Below are 19,277 nucleotides of genomic sequence, written 5' to 3'. Positions count from 1 at the left end.
ATTCACTCAGTCATTTTTAAGTTTTTGTTAAAAACTCATAGCTGCCCCAATGTTACGTTAGTTTCAGGTGTATGATAGAGTGATTGGACAGGTCTATATGTTGTGCTGTGCTCACCACAATAAACATGGCCACCATCTGTCACCATACGATGCTATTACAGCATCATCGACTATATTCCCTGTGCTGTACCTTTCATTCTGTGACTTATTCATTCCATAACTGGAAGTCTGTACCTCCCACTCCCCTTAACCCATTTGGCCAATCTCCCACACCCTCCTCTCTGGCAACCACTTTTGTTTATTTTCTGTCATGCATTCATTTTTTCCCCTTCATCCTTGAGCACCTGCTACATTCTTTCAATGACAATTCTATAAATAACTGAAAGCCCATTCTTGATGAGATTCTGAGAATTAAAAAAATAAGACCACTGCCCTTAGGGGTCCTCTTAGTAAAAGGAAGGAATAGAAACAAAATCATGATAATTATAATACATTGAAGTATGTTTAGTGATTAAGGGACACTCCGGGGATTCTAGGAGTCCACAGTGTGCCCCCAGGGGAATCCTAAAGAGTAAAGGGGGAAAAGGCTAAAGAGTAAAGGGGGAAAAGCCTGGGGAGGAAGGCAACCCAGGAAGGTAGAGAGGCTGAAGCAAGGCTCTGTGATGCCTCTAGGCTTGAGCATTAGGAGGAGTCACAAACGCAGACATCTGCTGGGGCTGATAGGAAGTAAAAGTGGTTGAATCCAGCAGGTGTAAGAGAAAGAACAGCATTTCCGAGCAGTGACACCAGGCGGCTGATGTGCCAGCTGCAGCATCTTGGGGTGGTCTGGATGGTGTTGAGTGGATGGTGTTGAGTGCCCCAGAGGGCACTCCTTCTGCCCAGTCACTGCTATTCATGCTGGGCTATGGACCCAGCATGGTCAGACCTGTAAACTTTTTAAAAAGAAGCTGGAAATCTGGCTTTAATTGAAATCTGAAGATCTTTGAATATTGGCAACAAATTCAGTTAAATAAAAAGGTAAATAAAAATGTGGGGTGGATGGCACCCTCGGGCCAGCCAGAGTACCCTCCATGAGTCCTGGCAAGGTCTTGGAGAGGTAGAAGCCATGTAGATCTGGTTTTAGAAAGGTCCTAAATGGCCATATGTGGTATAGATTAGAGGTACCGAGACAAGACCCGGAGCTAAGGTGGGAAGCAGGCAGCCAGAGAGATGGGGAGGCACTAGGAGGATGCTGGGGCAAGCAGGCTGGAGATAAGGTGCAGAAGAGGTGACCTTGTGAGGTGAAGGAGTAGCTGTGGAGGCTTCCCCAGTCATGTCATGGGGCTGAGGCACTGCAGGCCCAGCAGCCATGGGAGGCTTTTTGCTGATAGGTCACAAGCATCACTGTGAGGGACAGGAAGCATCTAGGTGTGGGGCAAGTGGGGAGGAAGGGAGTCTCCAAGAGAAATCACCAGGAAGGGAGAAAAAAAATGTTTTTTTCTGCCAATGAATAGCTAACAAAGTATCTTCACACAAACACCCACACACACCCCACCCCCGCTTTGCATTCGCTCCTCCCAGCACATCTGTGGCCTCCCTGTCATCTCATGCTTCTTGAAGAAGAGATCTTAAGATCCAAAGAGGTCTAGAAACACTCTGGGCTCACACAGAGCAAGTTCACTCTGAACCCTTGGGCCAGGCGACTGGTACAGCAGCCCAGACAGCATGTCTGACACCCAGGCTGCACCCTGACCTATGACTTCAGAATCCCTGGGTGTGGGACCCAGGCACCAGGATCCTTAAAGCTTCCCAAGTGGTTCCATTGTTCAGCAGGGGTGGGAACTGCTGCTTTATATGCTAGGCACAGCCTCCAAGTTGCTCTTGACCCAAAATGATTATTAATAGCTCTCCCTTTCACTCTTCAATGTGACCCGATTTGGAAAATGAAGTATATGATTGTCCCCTCTTACAATCTACGGAAATAGGGAATCACAGGATAAACTTATTTTTAAACTCTTGGGTTATATTTTCAAATAATAGACTCAGAAGGGTTTTCTTCCATCTCTGAACACTTTTTCAGGTGAAATTCTCCTAAATTGGGTTGGCAAGCTAAGGTCTCACAGTCCCAATCCAGCCTACTGCCTGTTTTTGCAATAAAGTTTTATCAGAACACAGCCACACCCACTCATTTCTGGCTTATCTAGTGCTACTTTCTGCTACAATGGCAGAACACAGTACTTACAACAAAAACCATGTGGCCCACAAAACCTAAAATGTTTACCGTCTGGCCCTTTACAGAAAAAGTCTGATTTGCCTGTTTGTAACATTGAGTCCAGTTGTTAAGTTACATTATATCTCTGGGTGTCCCGAAAGATGGGTCGGGAAATGTAATGACTAAGGTCAACCAAGCAGGCAATCAGCCATGCCTATGTGACTGACCCCCAATAAAAACCCTTTTGTTTGTTTGTCTGCTTATTTAATAAAGTGTGAGTGGAGACTTATCTAGGGCTGTCACACATTCACCAGAGGTGTCCAGGGGTTCCTGTAGTTTGAGGGTCCCCAAGACTAGCCTCAGTTTCCATGATTTGATAGAAGCATTCTCAGAACTCAGAAAAGCTGTTATATAGTAAATTATGACAAAAAGGTGCAGATTAGAATCAGCAAAGGAGAAAGGCACATTGGGCAGAGTCCAGGAGACATGAAACACAAGGTTCCAGTTGTCCTCTCCCGGTGGAGTCTCAGGAACAGTGCTTGCTTCTCCCAACAACACGCATGGAGCATTGCCAGCCAGAACAGCTCACCCAAGCCTTGGGGTCCCGGGTTCTTACTGTGGGTCAGTCACATAGGCATGGCTGACTGCCTGCATGGCTGACCTTAGTCATTGAATTTCCCACTCCTGTAGAGGTCAAGCTGATACATGGCGTGGCCTAAGGCCCCCATCATAAAAATCACATTGTTAGCTAGCACAGATCATCTGCAGTGGCCCAAGTCACCCAGGTCAAGAAGGGCATTGTTGTCAGGAAGGATATACCAAAGACTTAGAGGTTAGCTTCTAGGAGCAGGTCAAGGGTCAAACCTTTCTTTGCAATGAGCTGGGTGTGGACAGCCCAGAATGATGAATTAATTCTTTACTGCACAACTCCTTTTATGAGCGAAACTACCTGGTAAGGAATTCCAAGGTGGCACCAGTGCCTCTTTTACTGCAATAGGCTCAAGGTCAGACTGCAGGCCTAGTCCTCAGCACGTCCCAGCCACCCAGGCCGCGCTAACACAGCCCCATGCCTAGTCTCCACTCCAGACTCATTCAGTGGAACCTCCAGGGCTGGGGCCTGGACATCACTACTTACAGATCCTATCTCTAGAGATTCGATACTGAGACAGGTTTAAGAATCCCTTGGTATAGGCTCTGGGACCACCTCTATGGACAGGGTGGAGATAAGCCCAGTGGAGAGGTGTAGATGCTGGGAACATATTCTTCCTGGAGGGCCAGGAAGTGCTATTTATGCTGGGCCTGGGGAAACCAGCAAGGTTTAAGTTAGGGGAGGGGGAGATGTAGAGAGAGGAGGAAGGGGACACTAGAGAGGACAACAGGCTGGAAGAAGAGACAGAAGCTTAAGCCCCCAAAGCCTTTAATGCCACTGGACTTGGTTTTGTGGCTAATGGGCATCTAATAAGGCTCTTTGGTGCTGGGCATGTCAGGCTCAGAGCTGTGCTTTAAAGAAAGCAGTCCCTTGGCCAATGCAGGCTAGACTCTAAGTGAAGTGGGAAGAGGGAGAGGACAACCAGGGCAGGAGGGACCCCCTGAGCAGTCCTGGGAACAGAACCATCCATCATTAGTTCACCAAATACTCACTTCATACCTGCTACACACCAAGCCCCATTCTAGGCACTGAGGACCCAGCAGTGAACATCACACAGTGCCTGCCATTGTTGGGCTGGCAGACAGCTCAACAACCAACAAACATATAGCATGTCAAGGGAAGCTAAGTGCTATGGAGGAAGATACCAAAGGGTAAGGAGCATGGGAAGTGAGAGTAAGAAAGGTTTCTACAAGAGTAGAGTACAGAGACCTCTCTGATAATGTAACATTTAAGAGAAGCTGAGGGGAGGTGGTGGGAGAACATTCCAGGGAGAGAGAACCGCAAGTGCAAAGGCCCTGAGGTGGCTGTGAGCATGACAGTGAGAGTGCTATCAGTGGAGCTAGAAATATGGGGGCGGATGTAAAGACATTTATGGAGAACCCATAAGATTTATGAGTAATTGTATGGTGGGTAAATGGTATGACTTAGGTTTGGCTTAAGGCAGGTGTGCTTAACACTTGTCTACACTTTAAAATCGGTTGTGGACCATTTAAAAAATTCCAGTGTCAGTGCTCTATTATTCTGTTTATCTGAAGTTCAAAAGTGACAAAACTACCCAGAATGTATAAGGAACTCTGACCACTCAATAATAAATAGATTATATATATATATATGCCCAGTTTTAAATAGAATGTATATAAATATAGAATATACATTCATATGAATATATATTCATAGAATATATGGGAACTCTCATTCTATGAATATATATTCATATGAATATATATTCTATATACACACACACACACATCCCAAAAGAAGATATGCAAATGGCCAGTAAGCCCATGAGAAGATGCTCATATAATTTGACATCATGGAAATGCAAATTGAAGGCACACTGAGATATTACTACATACCCACTAGAATGACTAAAATTGAAACCAACCAAGGCTGTGGAGCAATGGGAGCTCTCATACACTGCTGGTGGGAATTTTAGTCATTCTAGTGGGTATGTAGTAATATATCTCTGAGCAGGGTCCTCCAGACTTGGAGACTGTAGACAGAGAGGTGTGCTGAGTACTGTCATGAAATGTGTACTTAGGGGGGTTTGCTGCTTTTCCTACTCCTAGGGCTAGATGGCAGCAGATGAAGGCACACAGGACACCTTACGCCTCCAGTTCAAGGCCATGCAGGAGATGCAGCACAAAAGGTTACAGAAGCAGATGGAGAAACAGAAGGAAAAGGAATTGAGCCTCGAAATCAAAGTCGATGACCAAAAAGAGTCCTTCAAGATCTCCGATGGCCTCAACCTTCTCCAAGCTGGGGAGCAAAACTCAAAAAACAGCTTTGAGCAGAGGTAAATCCAAGTTTGAACTCTCCCAGGAACACGGGAGGGAGAGGGAGAGAGGGGGTAAACTGATCACAGACCACTGGACTGATCATGTTGATTAGATGTATGTTTCTAAGTTGAGCCACAGATGTCTGATATATCTGTGCTCCTGTGGATATAATTTGGTATGAACTGTGTTTAAAAATCATTTAAAGTCAAATGGAAAATTGGAAGCTCATCATGGTATAGTTTATTCACTTGAATTTTCTTATTCAGTCTCTCTTTCATGAAAATCGTGTTTGGGTTTCTGAGGAGCTGGTTGGCTAACTGTCATGGTTCATAAAAGATCATTGCTCCAAACTCTCATCTGGGATCGTTCTCCTATGCCAATTCCCTCTCCTGACACATAACAATCCATAAACATAAAAAAGCTCTTGCATTAAAAAAGCTCTTGATTCATTCCTTAGTTCTTTGCAGTGAAAAGGTTGAAAGGAGGGGCGCCTGGGTGGCTCAGTGGTTTGGGCTGCTGCCTTCGGCTCGGGTCATGATCTCAGGGTCCTGGGATCGAGCCCTGCATCGGGCTCTCTGCTCTGCAGGAAGCCTGCTTCTCTCTCTCTCTCTCTCTCTCTCTCTCTCTGCCTGCCTCTCTGCCTACTTGTGATCTCTGTCTGTCAAATAAATAAATAAAATCTTTAAAAAAAAAAAAAAGGTTGAAAGGAGTCCAGAATCTTTTCATTTTGCTCTAAATTCAGCAATATCACAGATGCATATTGATTTATTCTTTGTATTAGAAACAGAAGGCTATGTTGATACAAGATTCTCTGCAAGTTAAAAAAAAAGGAAAGAAAGAAAGAAAGAAAGAAAAGAAAAATAAACCATAATAGTTGTTGAGTTGTCTCTTTGCTTCTGGTTTGGCCCAGCATCTCTCTTCTCCATTTTCAGATTCTACGTTTTATGATTTCTCAATTTTCAAAATATTATGCTAAAAAATGCTAATTGGGAAAAACATACAGGTTGTTCATTAATTGAAAAAGTTCCTATGGCTATTAGCTCTAAGTTAACTCCAGACCTACTTCCCAATGATCTTTCCCCAAATCAGAGAAGCTGGAATTGGTGCAGACTTGAGCCATTGGTAGAATAACAACACTAATGATAACACCAGGGGCCCCTGGGCAGCACAGTCAGTTAAACATCCAACTTTTGATTTCAGCTCAGGTCTTGCTTTAGGGGTCATGAGGCCATGAGTTCAAGCCCTGCATTGGGTTCCATGCTGGATATGGAGCCTACTTTATTTTATTTTATTTCATTTTATTTTATTTATTTTTTAAAAGATTTTATTTATTTATTAGACAGAGACACACACACCGAGAGAGGGAACACAAGCAGGGGCAGAGGGAGAGGGAGAAGCAGGCTCACTACTGAGCAGAGCCCCATGTAGGGCTCAATCCCAGAACCCTGAGCAGAAGGCAGAGGTTCAACTCCACTGAGCCACGCAGGCCCCCATCGTACAGGCCTGTTCTTACCGCCACCTAGTGTCCGGCCGGATACAGCACACCTGCGCGGCAAAGCCCTGACTCCCGCCCATTGCTCCCAGTTAATTCTGCCTTTCCCTTGTAGGATGCTTGAAGATGAGGTTGCACACCTTCGAGAGCAGCTCAGGGAGACGGTGGATGAAAATGGGCGATTGTACAAGCTGCTGAAGGAAAGGGACTTTGAAATCAAACATCTCAAAAAGAAAATAGAAGAGGACAGATTTGCCTTCACAGGTAGCCACAGCATGGCTGTGAAAATCCACCCCCCCACCCCAGAAGTCCCCGTAGCGGGCCCAGCTGCCACCGTGGAGCACCCCTGGGCAGGGCAAACAGCAGGTGGCAGAGGGCAGGTGCTCGAGAGAGAGTGCCAAGGGCCAGCTGCGGTCAGGCTTGTCCAGATGAGGGCGGGAAATAAAGCAGCGAGCGAAGGAAGAGAGCAGGCTGCGGGGGCCAGTGTGCCAGGAAATGGGAGTGCGAGAACAGCGGGGACAGTCAGCAGGCTTTCGGGCAGTGCTGATGGCCCATCTAGGACTCACAACAGGTGCTCACTGCATGTCAGTGGGCTAGCAGGGTCCATCCTGAGCCACCCAGGGGCTCCTGGAGTTTGTGGAGACTTAAGCAATCATGAAAGCATTGTGTTTGACTCAGACATTGTATTTGGATGTGAAAAAACCCCAGTGGAAGTAGGCATTTTCCCCACAGCATGTGCTGCCCCAGAAAAGTGGATGGGACAGGGAAGGTAGCTGTTCTGAGGGGATTTCCTAGGACCCTGGAGGGTCTAGAGTGGGGCTTGCCTTCAGGTGGGGCTGGACTTTGGCTCTGTTGGTAGGGACGTTGGCCTGTGGTCCTGGAGTTGACCTTAGCTCTGTGGGTGTGGGCTGGACATTGGCTCTGTGGTTATAAGCTAGACCTTGGCCCTGCAGATCTGGTCGGGACCTTGGCCCTGACTGTCCTCTATTCCATCTATACCCATTGAGCAATTCCCAGGTAGCTGACTAAACCAGAAAGTTGGTATAACCAATCACAGATAACAACGGGCCTCTGTTACCATCTGCCAGGGCGTCCCTCCCTGCTTTCAAGAGCCAGTCTCTTTAAGTGTGGGTGCAAAGCACCAGTACTGAATGAAAAAGCAAAGGGAGTTTGGTATCCTAAAGGCCCTGGGTAGCCCATTGTGTCTCCCTCCATTCTTTGGGCCTCTTCTGTCTAAAACAAAAACCACACTGAGGAGAAGGAGTTGTGAGACATAGAAACACACCCAGCCTGGCTCAAGCTCAGATGTGAAGGGGCAACTTGCCCTTGGACAGAGCTCTAGAGAAGCTCATAAGCTGTAGGGGGGAAGCTCAAGATGCTTCCTCACCCTGGGAGACTGCGGATCTGGGGGCCCTTCCCTCTTGCCCAGACTGTCCCATGCTCTCTCTTTGTTGCCTCTGCCCACTTGCCCACGGCCTCCTCTGATTCCCAGCCCTAACATTTCCTCAAGACCGCTTGAATCCAGTCCTTGCTGTGCAGTTCCCATTTCTGATTTCCAACATCAAGTCTGGAAGAGAAAAGTCTGATGGGCCTGGCGCATGTTTTTAGACCAGGCCACAAGGGATGGGCTGCTGACAGCTGACGGACTGGTTTTCTTTTAGCTGGATCTTTGGTGATTGCTTTAATTCTGTTTTTTTAAAAAACTCTATTTCTTTGTATGAATTTTTAGTGATTGCTCAGGTAAGCACAAGATATGTATCTTTTCACAGTCTACTTAGAATTAGTATTTTGCCACTTCAAGCAGAATGAAGAAACGACCACCCTATCGATCCCTTTGCCCTCCCCTGTAAGAATGCAGCTTTGTACATATTGTATCTCTATATATTGAAAATCCCAACAAACAGTGTTATAATATTTGCTCTTAACCATTACACATAAAAAGCTTAAGGAGACACAAATAGCCTATTATATTTTCCCATATATTTAGCATTTTTATGCTTGTCCATTCATTGCTGTCCCCTTACCATGCAGTTGAAGCTTCAAGAGTGGGGTTTAGGAAAACCAAAAAAAAATTTTTTTTTTCTTATTTTCTCTGAGTCCCCCTTCCTGCCCTTTAGACTAGAAAGGGCCTAGTAGGAACACCTGGGTGGCTCAGTCAGTTTAGCATCTGCCTTTGGCCCAGGGCCTGATCTCAGGGTCCTGGATCAAGTCCCCACATAAGGCTTCCTGCTCAGCAGGGAGTCTGCTTCTCCTTCTCCCTCTGCCTGTCTCCCCAGCTTGTACACTCTCTCTCTTTCTCTCTGAAATAAGTAAAAATATTTTTTTAAAAAAATGGACTAGAGAGGGCCTCTCTTGGACCTCTTCATGACTTCTAGTTCCGGGATTTTTGAGTCCTGGAAGGAAAACATAACCCAGAAAACTCACTGCTGGGCCACGTGTACTTCTAGGTCTGGCTGCCATCCGCATGTTCTAAACCCTTTCTCTTGAAGTGTCCCGGGCCTCTTCAGCAGATGGGAGATGGCCAAGGGCAGCCACTCCTAGTTGCCCTACTCGGTGCCGGGCCCAGGCCATCAGCAGCAAGCCTGGGCTGAGTTGCCTTGAAAGCCATCCAGCATGCTTGTTTACCTTCCACCAGTTGTCACTCTCAGGCTGTTCTGAGGCTTGTGACAGTCATATTAAAAAGCAGGCTTAGAAAAGTGCCTCTGCCAGTTACCCATTGCTAGAGCATAAGCAGCGTTCAGAGAACTTGCAGACCATCTGATCAGACCTGCTGTTGCCCAGCTGGGCTGGGGCTCTCAGGCTGTCGAGTCAGTCAGTAGCCAAGCTGGGCAAGCTCCCGTTGCCCGCCGTCGGCACAGCACCACATTTTTCAACTTCCCACATTCCCATCCTTCCGGCTACCTCTTCCCCAGCCTCCTGCCCTTGTCCACTGTGTTCCAGCTACTCTGCGCTGCCTGATGGTCCTCAGATACTCCAAACATATTCCTGCCTCTCGACCTTTGCACTCGCTGTGTCCTCTACTTAGAATACTTTTCCTAAGTGCTGTGAAGTGTGTAAACCTGGTGATTCACAGACCTGTACCCCTGGGGATAAAAATATATGTTTATAAAAAATAAAAAATTAAAAAAAAAAAAAAAAAATAAAGTAGACCCAGGCTTTAAGTGGGCTTCAGGAAAGGCTGTCAGGAGGCCCTGATATCTAAGCTGATTTGTGGTAGATCCATGAGAAATAGGAATGCACAGAGATTAAAAGTGATTACATCAGAAGGAAAAAAAAAAAAAAAAAAAAAAAAAAAAAGAATACTTTTCCTAGTTGAGAACACTCTTTTTTATGTCTTGACCCCTCTCTTCATTATTCATCCAGGTCTCTGTTCACATGGATCTCCTCGGACATGCCTTTCCTGACCACTCCATCTAAAATAGCGTCACCCAGGACACCTGGGTGGCTCAGTGGGCTAAACCGCTGCCTTCGGCTCAGGTCATGATCCAAGGGTCCTGGGATCGAGTCCCGCATCGGGCTCCTTGCTCAACGGGGAGCCTGCTTCTTTCTCTGCCTCTGCCTGCCTCTCTGCCTGCTTGTGTGTACTCACTTGCTCTCTCTCTCTCTCTCTCTGGCAGATAAATAAAAAATCTTAAAAATAAATAAATAAAATAGCATCACCCATCCCTCTCACCCTCTTGCCTGGCTTCCCTTTATTTCATAGCCCATGGTTCTCCTGGACATTGGAATATATATTTATTTGTTTTTTATTATCTTTCTCCCCAGCTAGAATGTAAACTCCTTAAGTCTTTTTTATTCACCATTAAATCCCTAGTGCAGAAAGTGCCCAATACTTGATGAAACCCAAAAAATATTTACAAATGGATGCGTGCGTTTGTACTGGCAAGGTGTCACCACAAAACTGTGTGCAAGAAACCAGCACGTAATGTCAGCAGCATTCAGCAAGAAGCATGGATTGAGCTCAAACATCTGGGGTTAATTGGGGCTCAGCAGATCTAGGCCAGGCCTGGCTAGGGCGGTTCAGCTTTGTTCCACGTGTCTCTTCTTCTTCCTGGGACCCACGTGTCTCTTCTTCCTGGGACCAGTCAGCTGGTCTGGCTGCGTTCTTGTGGACACAGTACAAGCAAAAAGAGGGGGAATTAACTTCCCAAGTCCTGTTCAAGCCTCTACCTGTGCCTTATCTGCTAACAACCCATTGGCCAAACAAGTCATTGGCTGAGCCAGAGTCAGGCAGGCATAGAAGGGTCGAGGGGGTATACCCTATTGGCTGGAGGGCACGGCAGAGTCATAGAGCCTAGGGTGTGGATATGTAACCCTGTCGTTGAGGAGAACATGAAGAATTGGGGCAATAAACTTACATCCCATAGAAGTAAAATGTATACTTTTCTGAGCAGTTGCATTTCTACTCGTTGAAGTTGGGTTTCAGGGTTCCCAGGTACATGGTCACTCGCCTGAGCCTCTGCCCTTCCATGAGTGTTCTAGTTTTTAAAACCCCGGGGCCACTGGTAGTGTGCCATGAGTTTGATGTGTAGGCCTGTGTGTTTCACTGACCTCTCTGTTTTCCTTTATTGTAGGAACAGCCAGTGTGGCCGGGGATGCGATTGCCACCAAGATTGTGGAGCTGTCCAAAAAGAACCGGGTGCTGACAGCAGAGTCGGAGGGGGCAAAAACCAGAGTGAAGCAGCTGGGCAATCGTGTCCGGGAGCTGGAGCGGGAAGTGAGGGGCCTTGGTCATTTTCTTGCCTCCAGAGGGGACTCCCAGGACCCTGGTCTACTCCTCCAGAGAGGGAGCCACATGTAGATGCTTTGGGTCCTTCTGAAGGGCTGGTGGGTCAGTGTTTACAAAGAGTTCCTCAGTCTTTGTCTTGTCCTGAGAGGGGAGGGAAGTGTGTCTAGAAGCAAGGGGGACACAGGGCACAGGGAGGCAGCCATCAGGGTGGTTAGGACTCAGATCTGGAGCCTGACCACCTGGGTGTGAATCTCAGTTTCATCACTAACCTGCTTTGTGACTTCCAGTAGGTTATAAACGCACTGTGCCTCAGCTTCCTCCAACTGAAACATAGCAGTACTAACAGTACTAACTTTAAGGTTTTTCTGCCCATTAGGAGATGGAACAGTGTAAAACGTTTCAACCTGTGCCTGGCAGGTAACAAGCACTAGGTAAACATTTGTACCTAGATTAACAGGGATCCTTGTGAGTATGCAGCACTCCAGCAGCTGGTCTCACTTTTGCCCATCTTCCTCTTTCTGCTGCCTCCTCCCCTCCCACTGCTAATCACAGACCCCCCTCCAGTCTTGCAAGGACACAGCCCAAGCAGTTCATGGTACCTTTGGAGCTGGGATGGAATCCACGTGCTAGAGAAAACCTATGTAGCTCCCTTATATGGCTTATATTAAATACTAATTAACTTAACAATAATATGACTATATTATATTAGGGGGCTTTCTTGAGTCACACAGCACGCAGTGGTGCCTCATTGTGACCCAAAGTCTGTGATCCTCCACAGTCCCCCTTAGTTGTTATATGCTGCCACTGAATTAGAACTTCGTTATTCTGTAACAAATGGTCTGAGAACCACCTCGAGCTCTGTGCCAGGCCCTGTGAGGGGAGCAGAATAGGCATGGGCCTTGCCCTCCTCAGAGGCAGACCCAGCACTGAGGGCCCCTTAGAGGAGGGATGCACACAGTGGGTCCCTGGAGGGAGGGGAGGGGCCACACCGGCAAACATGTGGGATGTCCCCTCTGGCCCCGGTGCAGAGGGTTCAGCAGGCGCCAAGGCCCTGAGTGGAGACGAAGGTCTGAGAGGAAACCCAGGTGGCCAAGAGTAGAGGAAGAGGAGGTCAGAGGGGTGGGAGGGCAGGCCACCCCCGGCCTTGTTAGACGTGGTCTGGTCTTTGGGTGAACAACCGGGAAAGCTTTAAAGGGGCTGTTTGAAGCTCTGGGCTTGGCTCGAGGCCCTGAGCCAGTGGGGCAGTTTCTTAGCATCTCTGACCCTGTCTTCCTGTCTACCACATGAATTCCATTATCCCTTTACACTTGTGCCTCCCAGATTATGGACGGAGCTCCAGGATACGGACCACGGCTGCAGTATTAAGTGTGAAGCTGTTAGTGAATTCTAGTATGTGACTGGGGAGTGGGCCAGAGGATCCATTAAACCCTCTCCCATTGCAGAGCTATTGGTAGGGCGAGTTCTTCCGTGAATGGTCCTAAAGTGAGCTGAAAGGTGAACCAGTGAGATTCAGTAACCACACACCCGGCGGTGACATGGAGCACTGCACTCAGGCCTCACAGTTGCCAAACAGAATCAAATATTAAGTGCAAGGTTTGTTTTGCAGCTGCAGGCAGCCCTGGCCAAACTACCAGCCACAGCGGCCACCGACGGGGGAGCCAAGGCGTCGAGGGCTCAGATGGGCGACAGAGCCTTGGTATGAATTCTCTTCTATGCTGGGGAGTCTGTGAGGCAGTGATGGGCCTGGGCCTCCTGTCTTCTGTGGGAGTGTAGGCATCTCCGTCTGGGGTCCACCCCACTGAGCCAATGCCCACCAGTGAAAAGCATCCTCAGCATGGCCATCAGGGAACAGTAACCAAGTCTGTGGCCTGAGGACAGGAATGTCCGCAGTGGAGGTTAGTGAAGGTCTAACTGATTCAGTCCCCAGAGAGGGAGAATAGGAAGGGCCCGAGGACCCTGGAAACCTAGAATTTCAAGGCCAGCAGGGAAGGCCTGGTCCGAATGGCCTCCCACTCTCAGCTGTTTCCTTTGTAGCATCCTCACTGGGGAGACATCCAGCCGCTTACTTACCCCAGGACAGGGAGCACACTACTGCCCAACTGAGCCCTGTTGGGGATGAGGGGACATTTCATATTCTGAGAAGACTTCCCTTTTTGGAGCTCTAAATCTACAAAGTTGGGAATGGTGGCTTGTTCCCCAGATTCCATTCTACTCAGCCGGGGAGTAGGGCCTGGAACCCAGGCAATGGGAATTGCGGCTCCGTGAAAGGAAGGCGGTGTCTCTATAGGCTCCAGGAAGGGGCGTGGGGCCCGTGCCAGATAATAAGGAACCTCAGAGTCTTTAGAACAACCCAGAAGGCCTCCCAGTGGTGGTCTTGGGGATATAGGATACAAGGAGCCAAACCTTAGGACTCCCTGTTCAGTGCTCCTTTTCCAGCTCCACCTCCCTTTGCCTGCAACTCAGGATTAAGCCACCGCTTGCCTCTCTTGGGGAGAATTCAGCTTTCAGTCTATAGTGATAGGCCCCCAGAGTTCCCATGGGGGCAATCTAAGGGGATGAAGGCTAGTCTTGGGTAACTCTGTGTCATTGCTGGAGAGGTGATAGAGGGGCTCTGCCCTTGACAGGGGCTGTTCTGTAGAGCTTTTCCTGGTTACAGGGAACATTGCTAAGCGGCCCCCAGTTTATCCAAAACATTGAGTGTTGCCATGTCCCTGATGAGGCCGCCATTGACGGAAGGATGCTCGTTCAGTCACTTGTTGGGCATGATAGGTTTTTCTGAGCCTTGTGACACAGGGAATCCAAGACAGGGCCTCTTCCATAGGGGAGCCCAGGAAGGGAGATGAGTAGCCACACCAAAGGGAGGTGGGGACAGGGCCTCCGAAAGAGCCCCAGGGCCTCAGCGTTCACAGAGGGAGCTCACCCTCCCTGTGAGGCTGCCAGGAGGTGGGCTGGAGAAAGGGGTCCTGGGGTGGGCCTTGCTGCAGAAGGGGGAAGGTGTGGGAGGGCCCTCCAGCAGGAGCGGTACAGGCCAAGGCTGAGAGGCCGGTGAGCACTTAGTATCCCTATTCTGTTTGCTAGCTGGGTATTGGCTGGACAGTGTTCTGCTGCAGCCCTGGGCCCACAAGGGGAAAGGGGAATGTAAGCCACACAAGGCTAGGGTAGGGTCACCCACGGAGGGCGGCCTTGACTGACCGGCAGCTGGAGCTGGAGCTCTCAGCTTTGCTCAGTGGCCGCGGGGAGCCTGGCAGGCTTCTGACAGAAGAGGAGGTGACGGGCGACAAGCCTCCATTCAGCCGTACCCTGTGTTTTCCAGGGCACCTTCTGGTCAGAGAACCAAAGCAGCGTGCACCCTCACTTTCCTCGTTCAGGGTAGCCCAAGTCTGAACCACACTTCAGAGGTCTATGCGGGGGCCAAAGCGCATTCCAGAGTGGAGCTGAATGGCCTGCCTCCACATGGCGTGGTGGGCGCGGGGCTCCCCGAGGCTGAGCTGCGAGAGCACTGGCATCATCTGTTCCCCCAGCACTGCGTTGCAGTTACTCCCTCACAGAAAATAGCCCAGGGAAGGGGAGGATTAGGCCCCACTCAAGGTCCCCCACAAAGCCTGTGGAATTTTACTCTGAGCTGAGGCAGCTCTGAGATGGCAGTGATGTGGGGTTGGCCCAGCTGTCCAGGAGGGGAGGATGGGGCTTGGCAGAGCAGAGGGGAGAAGGCTGCCACGCACGTGGGCCCAACCCTCCCTAGGACACTGACTAGCCACTTTGCCAGCTACCCCAGGCCAGGCCAGGCCAGGCCCCCAGCGTTGCCCTCTGACAGAATCTGTTTTAGACAGCATACTTCATGTGCCTCCTGTCCCAACACTCACAGGCCTCCTGGGCCCTGGGGTTAATATACCCCTATTTTACAGATGACGAGACCAGGCTCAGAGAGGGGAGTCATGGCCTGCGTTCTAGATCTGTCCACAATGTGTGCTCTCCCTGTGCTCTGAGCAGGATCACAGTCATCACATGGGACGCTCACAAACACAGTTCCTGCACCATGGCCTGTCAGGGCCAGCGGGCCTAGTGGTACCAAAGGCCCATTAGGCAGGCAGCGGCGGGGACAGGCATCCAACAGCAGGGAGCAGGAATGGCAAGCAGCAGTCAGATACAGGGACAGGGTGGGGGAGGACACACACACACACATACCTTATTTTTATTTTTTATTTATTTTTAAGATTTCATTTATTTATGTGACACAGAGAGAGATCACAAGTAGGCAGAGAGGCAGGAAGGGGGGGGGGGAAGCAGGCTCTCCACCAAGCAGAGAGCCCGATGCGGGGCTCAATCCCAGGACCCTGAGATCATGACCTGAGCCGAAGGCAGAGGCTTAAACACACTGAGCCACCCAGGTGCCCCTATTTTTAAAGATACATTTGTGTTTTATGTAAGTTGCCAGTTTATATTCTGTTCACACTGGGTATGCTGTTGAGCCTTGTGGTGGTGCTGTGAAGAAACAGGACAGAGAAGGATTCTTGTACCCATTCCATAAGTGAGGAAACCAGATAAAACTTCTCGGACTATGTGTCTGGTTCCCCTTTCCTTTCCTGGTGATTTTCACCTGGGTTGTCCACAACCTCTGGGGACCAGCGAACTTCCCAGACCCAATATCTGCAGATCTGCCTTCCACACCAGTGTCCCTGGGAAGATTCTGTGTGTGCCTAGTGAGGAAAACTTAGAAAGTCGCTGCAGCACCTACCTGGCTTCCCAGAAGTTCAGCCTACCTGGTCTGTCGGGGCAGGACCAGATGGTCTTGGTATCATTGCCTGATGGGCTGCTCATCATCACCCATGATGCTGGGTGCCAGAAACAGCTTCAAGGGAGACAATCAGCTAGGGCAGGGGAAGGACCGGGCCCCTTCTAACCCGATTCATGTCATCCCCAACTGGCTGTGTGCCCCAGGGCAAGTTACTCCCCCTCCCTGGGCCTTATTTTTATCACTTATAGAAGGGGTTGCAATGGGCTAACTGTGGAATCCCTTTAATACCAACCTTCTGAGAGCCTCAGAAACTTCTACTGAAGACAGAGACATGGGCGGCACATTTGAAGAAAATTTACATCCAAGTAGTTTAAATCAAACATAATTAAAAAAAGAAAAAAAGACATGGCTAAGAGTTCCAGCAGGCAGAGTTTTTATGGTTGCTGCAGTTCTTCAAGCCACAGAAACAGAACATTTGGCAACGAAACTGGGTCCTTATTTCTGCTGCAGGAGCTCCTTGCCAGGAAGGAGAGCTCAAGGCCCAAGCTGATGGTTTCAGGAGAAGGAGACCCCAAGATAGGGTGGTTGTTGGGGGCTGCCTTCTGTGATGGAACTAGTCTCCTCTTTATTCTGAGTGGAGATTGTTTTGCTGTGATTCCACTCTCCCGAGCATAGCAGAGAGAGCCCACGCCTAGGGTGGGAGGGGTGGAAGGGGTGGAAGGGTCGGGAAGGGGTGGAGCTTGCAGGCCTCCTCCAAGGACTCCCCCTTGGTGGCCACCACCCTCGTGCCCGGTTGTGCAAGACTCTGAGGAAAGGCCTCAGCCCCCAGAGGTGGGCTGTCACGATACATGTCCCTGCTCCACCTGTCCCAGCCAGGTTCCCCGCCCCCAACCCAACTAAGAGGACTCCCCCCTCCTCTAGCCTCTGCTTTGCACATCTGGGGGGGGGGGGGTTGACAACTGAACCCACCTCACAGACCTTCCTGATGATTCAATGACTTGCAGCACCTGGAGCCCTTAGCCCGGTGCCTGGCACAGCCCTGGGTGAATGGAACCAGGATTGTTGTGATGATTTCAGCAATAAGTGACCACTCTCTCCTGCCCAAATAGCCAGAGACCCCAGAGGTGAAGGCCTTGCAGGACAGGCTGGCGGCCACAAACCTGAAGATGAGTGACCTCCGCAACCAGATCCAGTCCGTGAAGCAGGAGCTCCGGATGGCCCAGAAGGTATTCCAGAGCCAGGGCTCAGGTGTTGTTGTGGGGCTGGGACTGGGAAGAGCATGGCCAGGACAATGGGTTCCATTCAGGAGCACCAAGTGCTGGGCCCTGTGAGTATCATGCTCTGGGCCAGGCTCCAGATCCAGTAACTTCCTTCTGTCAACTCTTCCTACACACCATTGGTGAGTGGGGTTGCTGGCTTGCTGAGGGGCCCTTGTGGTGTCCTCCCCAGCCCGGACAGAGGAGGACAGTGCCCTCTACCCAGGGAGAGTCCTGCAGATTTCCCTTGAGCTACGTGCGCCCTAGTGGATCCTAGGTCTTTCCTTCTTAAGGCACCTTGGACTTGGAAGCCTGCCCAGACTTGCCTCCTGCCCTCTGCTCTCTGTAATATTAGAAAATGAATAGGTTGTTTGTGTATTAAAGGCTCCTTTCAAAGGAAAATACTCAGACTTGGGACACAGTCCCAGCTGGTTCATTATTTATTTTTATTTACATAGTGAATTCTCTGGCATTTGTCTTCCCTGCTGGAACCACTCAGACTAGCCAAGATTTCCAAAACAGTGTTCTATTGTGGAAACAAGCGCCAGAGACTCGGGGCGCTAGATTGGTTCCCGTGACAGGCTTCAGGGGCCCAGGGCACCCACTGGAGGGTTTTGTTTCCACCTCAAAGCCTTGAGGTAGGGCCTGTGCCCCATTCTCCAATAGCCTCAATGTTGAAACTTTCTGGAATCAAACATCCCCAGTTGACATTTAGGGGTCACTCAGGCATGGCCGCTAGTCAGAGGCTTTTCACAGAGGGCGAGGAACTGTGGTAGCATACTTCCTGCAGCCATCCAGATCCAGAAGGATCTCAGTGAACAAATTGAGGAAGCAGATTTTGGTCAACTTTGTGGTTCACTCATCCCAGAATATGTCAAGACCAGAGGACCCCATCTGGGCACTGTTGGCAGTTCCTTGCCTGCTAAAAGCATCATCAAGAAATGCAGGGGACAAGGGGATGGCTACTTTCCCAGGGACCGCTGCTCTGAGAGCATGGTCTACTGGCCTTTGAAGCAGGTGGCTGGGGTGCAGATGGGGGGCCAGACCCTCTCGGAGCCCCACGCCCTCAGAGCTGCTTCTGAGGATGCACCAGTTTTAGGGCTCTCGTGGGGGCCCTCTCTCCTGGCCTCCATAAAGGCCCCTCCCTTTTCAGGTTTTGACCAGCGAGGTCGGCGAAGACGTGAATGTCCAGCAGCTCCTGTCCTCCCCGGGGACGTGGAGGGGCCGGGCTCAACAGATTCTCGTGCTGCAAAGCAAGGTGAGTGAACTTCTGCCAAAGGCCCTGAGCAGAGGGCTTGAAATACCCCCAGAAAGGTCATGCCACCCCACGTGAGAGACACAGAACCCTAAAAAGGCCCTTAGGCCCAGCAGAGCATACTTGCAGGGTTGTTGTTGAATATTCTCCCCCCCACTGGCCTGATTTTAATTTGTTATTTGATGAACAAGCATTTATATAACACTTACCACGTGTCAGGCCCTGGCGCTTAACACATGCCAAAACCTTTGATTTATTTTACTCTAGGCATATTTTTCCCCCTAGTTCATGTAAATTCGCGTGACTGTTGTACTTGCCGGCTTTTTCCAGTTTTGTCCAGATGCTTATAGACTTTTGAAAGTTTGAGTTACCCAGTAAAGACTTAGCTTTGTCCCCCTCCTTATGTTCTAAATATTTTGGACCAACTTTAGAGGCTAAAAGCTGGCGCTCTGGAGCCAGGCTGCTTGGACTCAAATCCCAGCTCTCAACTCAGCAGCTGTACAACCTTGGGCAAGTTCCTTCACCTCTCTGGGCCTCAGTTTTCTTCTCCCTATACCATGGATAATGATAGGGGCTCTCCCACAGGGTTGATGGGAGGACCGAATGAGTCAATTGCATAAAATGGCCAACACAGTGCCTGGCGCAGAGCGAACACTGTACAAAGGTTGAATGTGGTTATCTTCTTCTTTCC

At 49.5% G+C, this 19,277-nt stretch overlaps 1 protein-coding gene across 2 annotated transcripts in view; it reads left to right on the top strand.

Annotated features, from left to right (window-relative positions):
* CCDC13 (coiled-coil domain containing 13) overlaps nt 1-19,277 on the top strand; it is a 52,349-nt gene that overhangs the window by 7,145 nt on the left and 25,927 nt on the right. For both annotated transcript variants that reach the window (XM_059390767.1, XM_059390766.1), the window contains exons 2-7: nt 4,910-5,136; nt 6,727-6,875; nt 11,186-11,328; nt 12,947-13,036; nt 17,185-17,301; nt 18,485-18,589. In XM_059390767.1, the coding sequence (XP_059246750.1) occupies nt 4,916-5,136; nt 6,727-6,875; nt 11,186-11,328; nt 12,947-13,036; nt 17,185-17,301; nt 18,485-18,589 (825 nt within the window). In that variant the 5' untranslated portion in view covers nt 4,910-4,915. The remainder of the gene's footprint in view (nt 1-4,909; nt 5,137-6,726; nt 6,876-11,185; nt 11,329-12,946; nt 13,037-17,184; nt 17,302-18,484; nt 18,590-19,277) is intronic.

This window comes from Mustela nigripes, chromosome 2, assembly GCF_022355385.1.
Source record: "Mustela nigripes isolate SB6536 chromosome 2, MUSNIG.SB6536, whole genome shotgun sequence".
Lineage (NCBI taxonomy): Eukaryota > Metazoa > Chordata > Mammalia > Carnivora > Mustelidae > Mustela > Mustela nigripes.
Note: the sequence above shows the minus strand (reverse complement) of the source record. Positions and strands in the feature narration are given on the sequence as shown.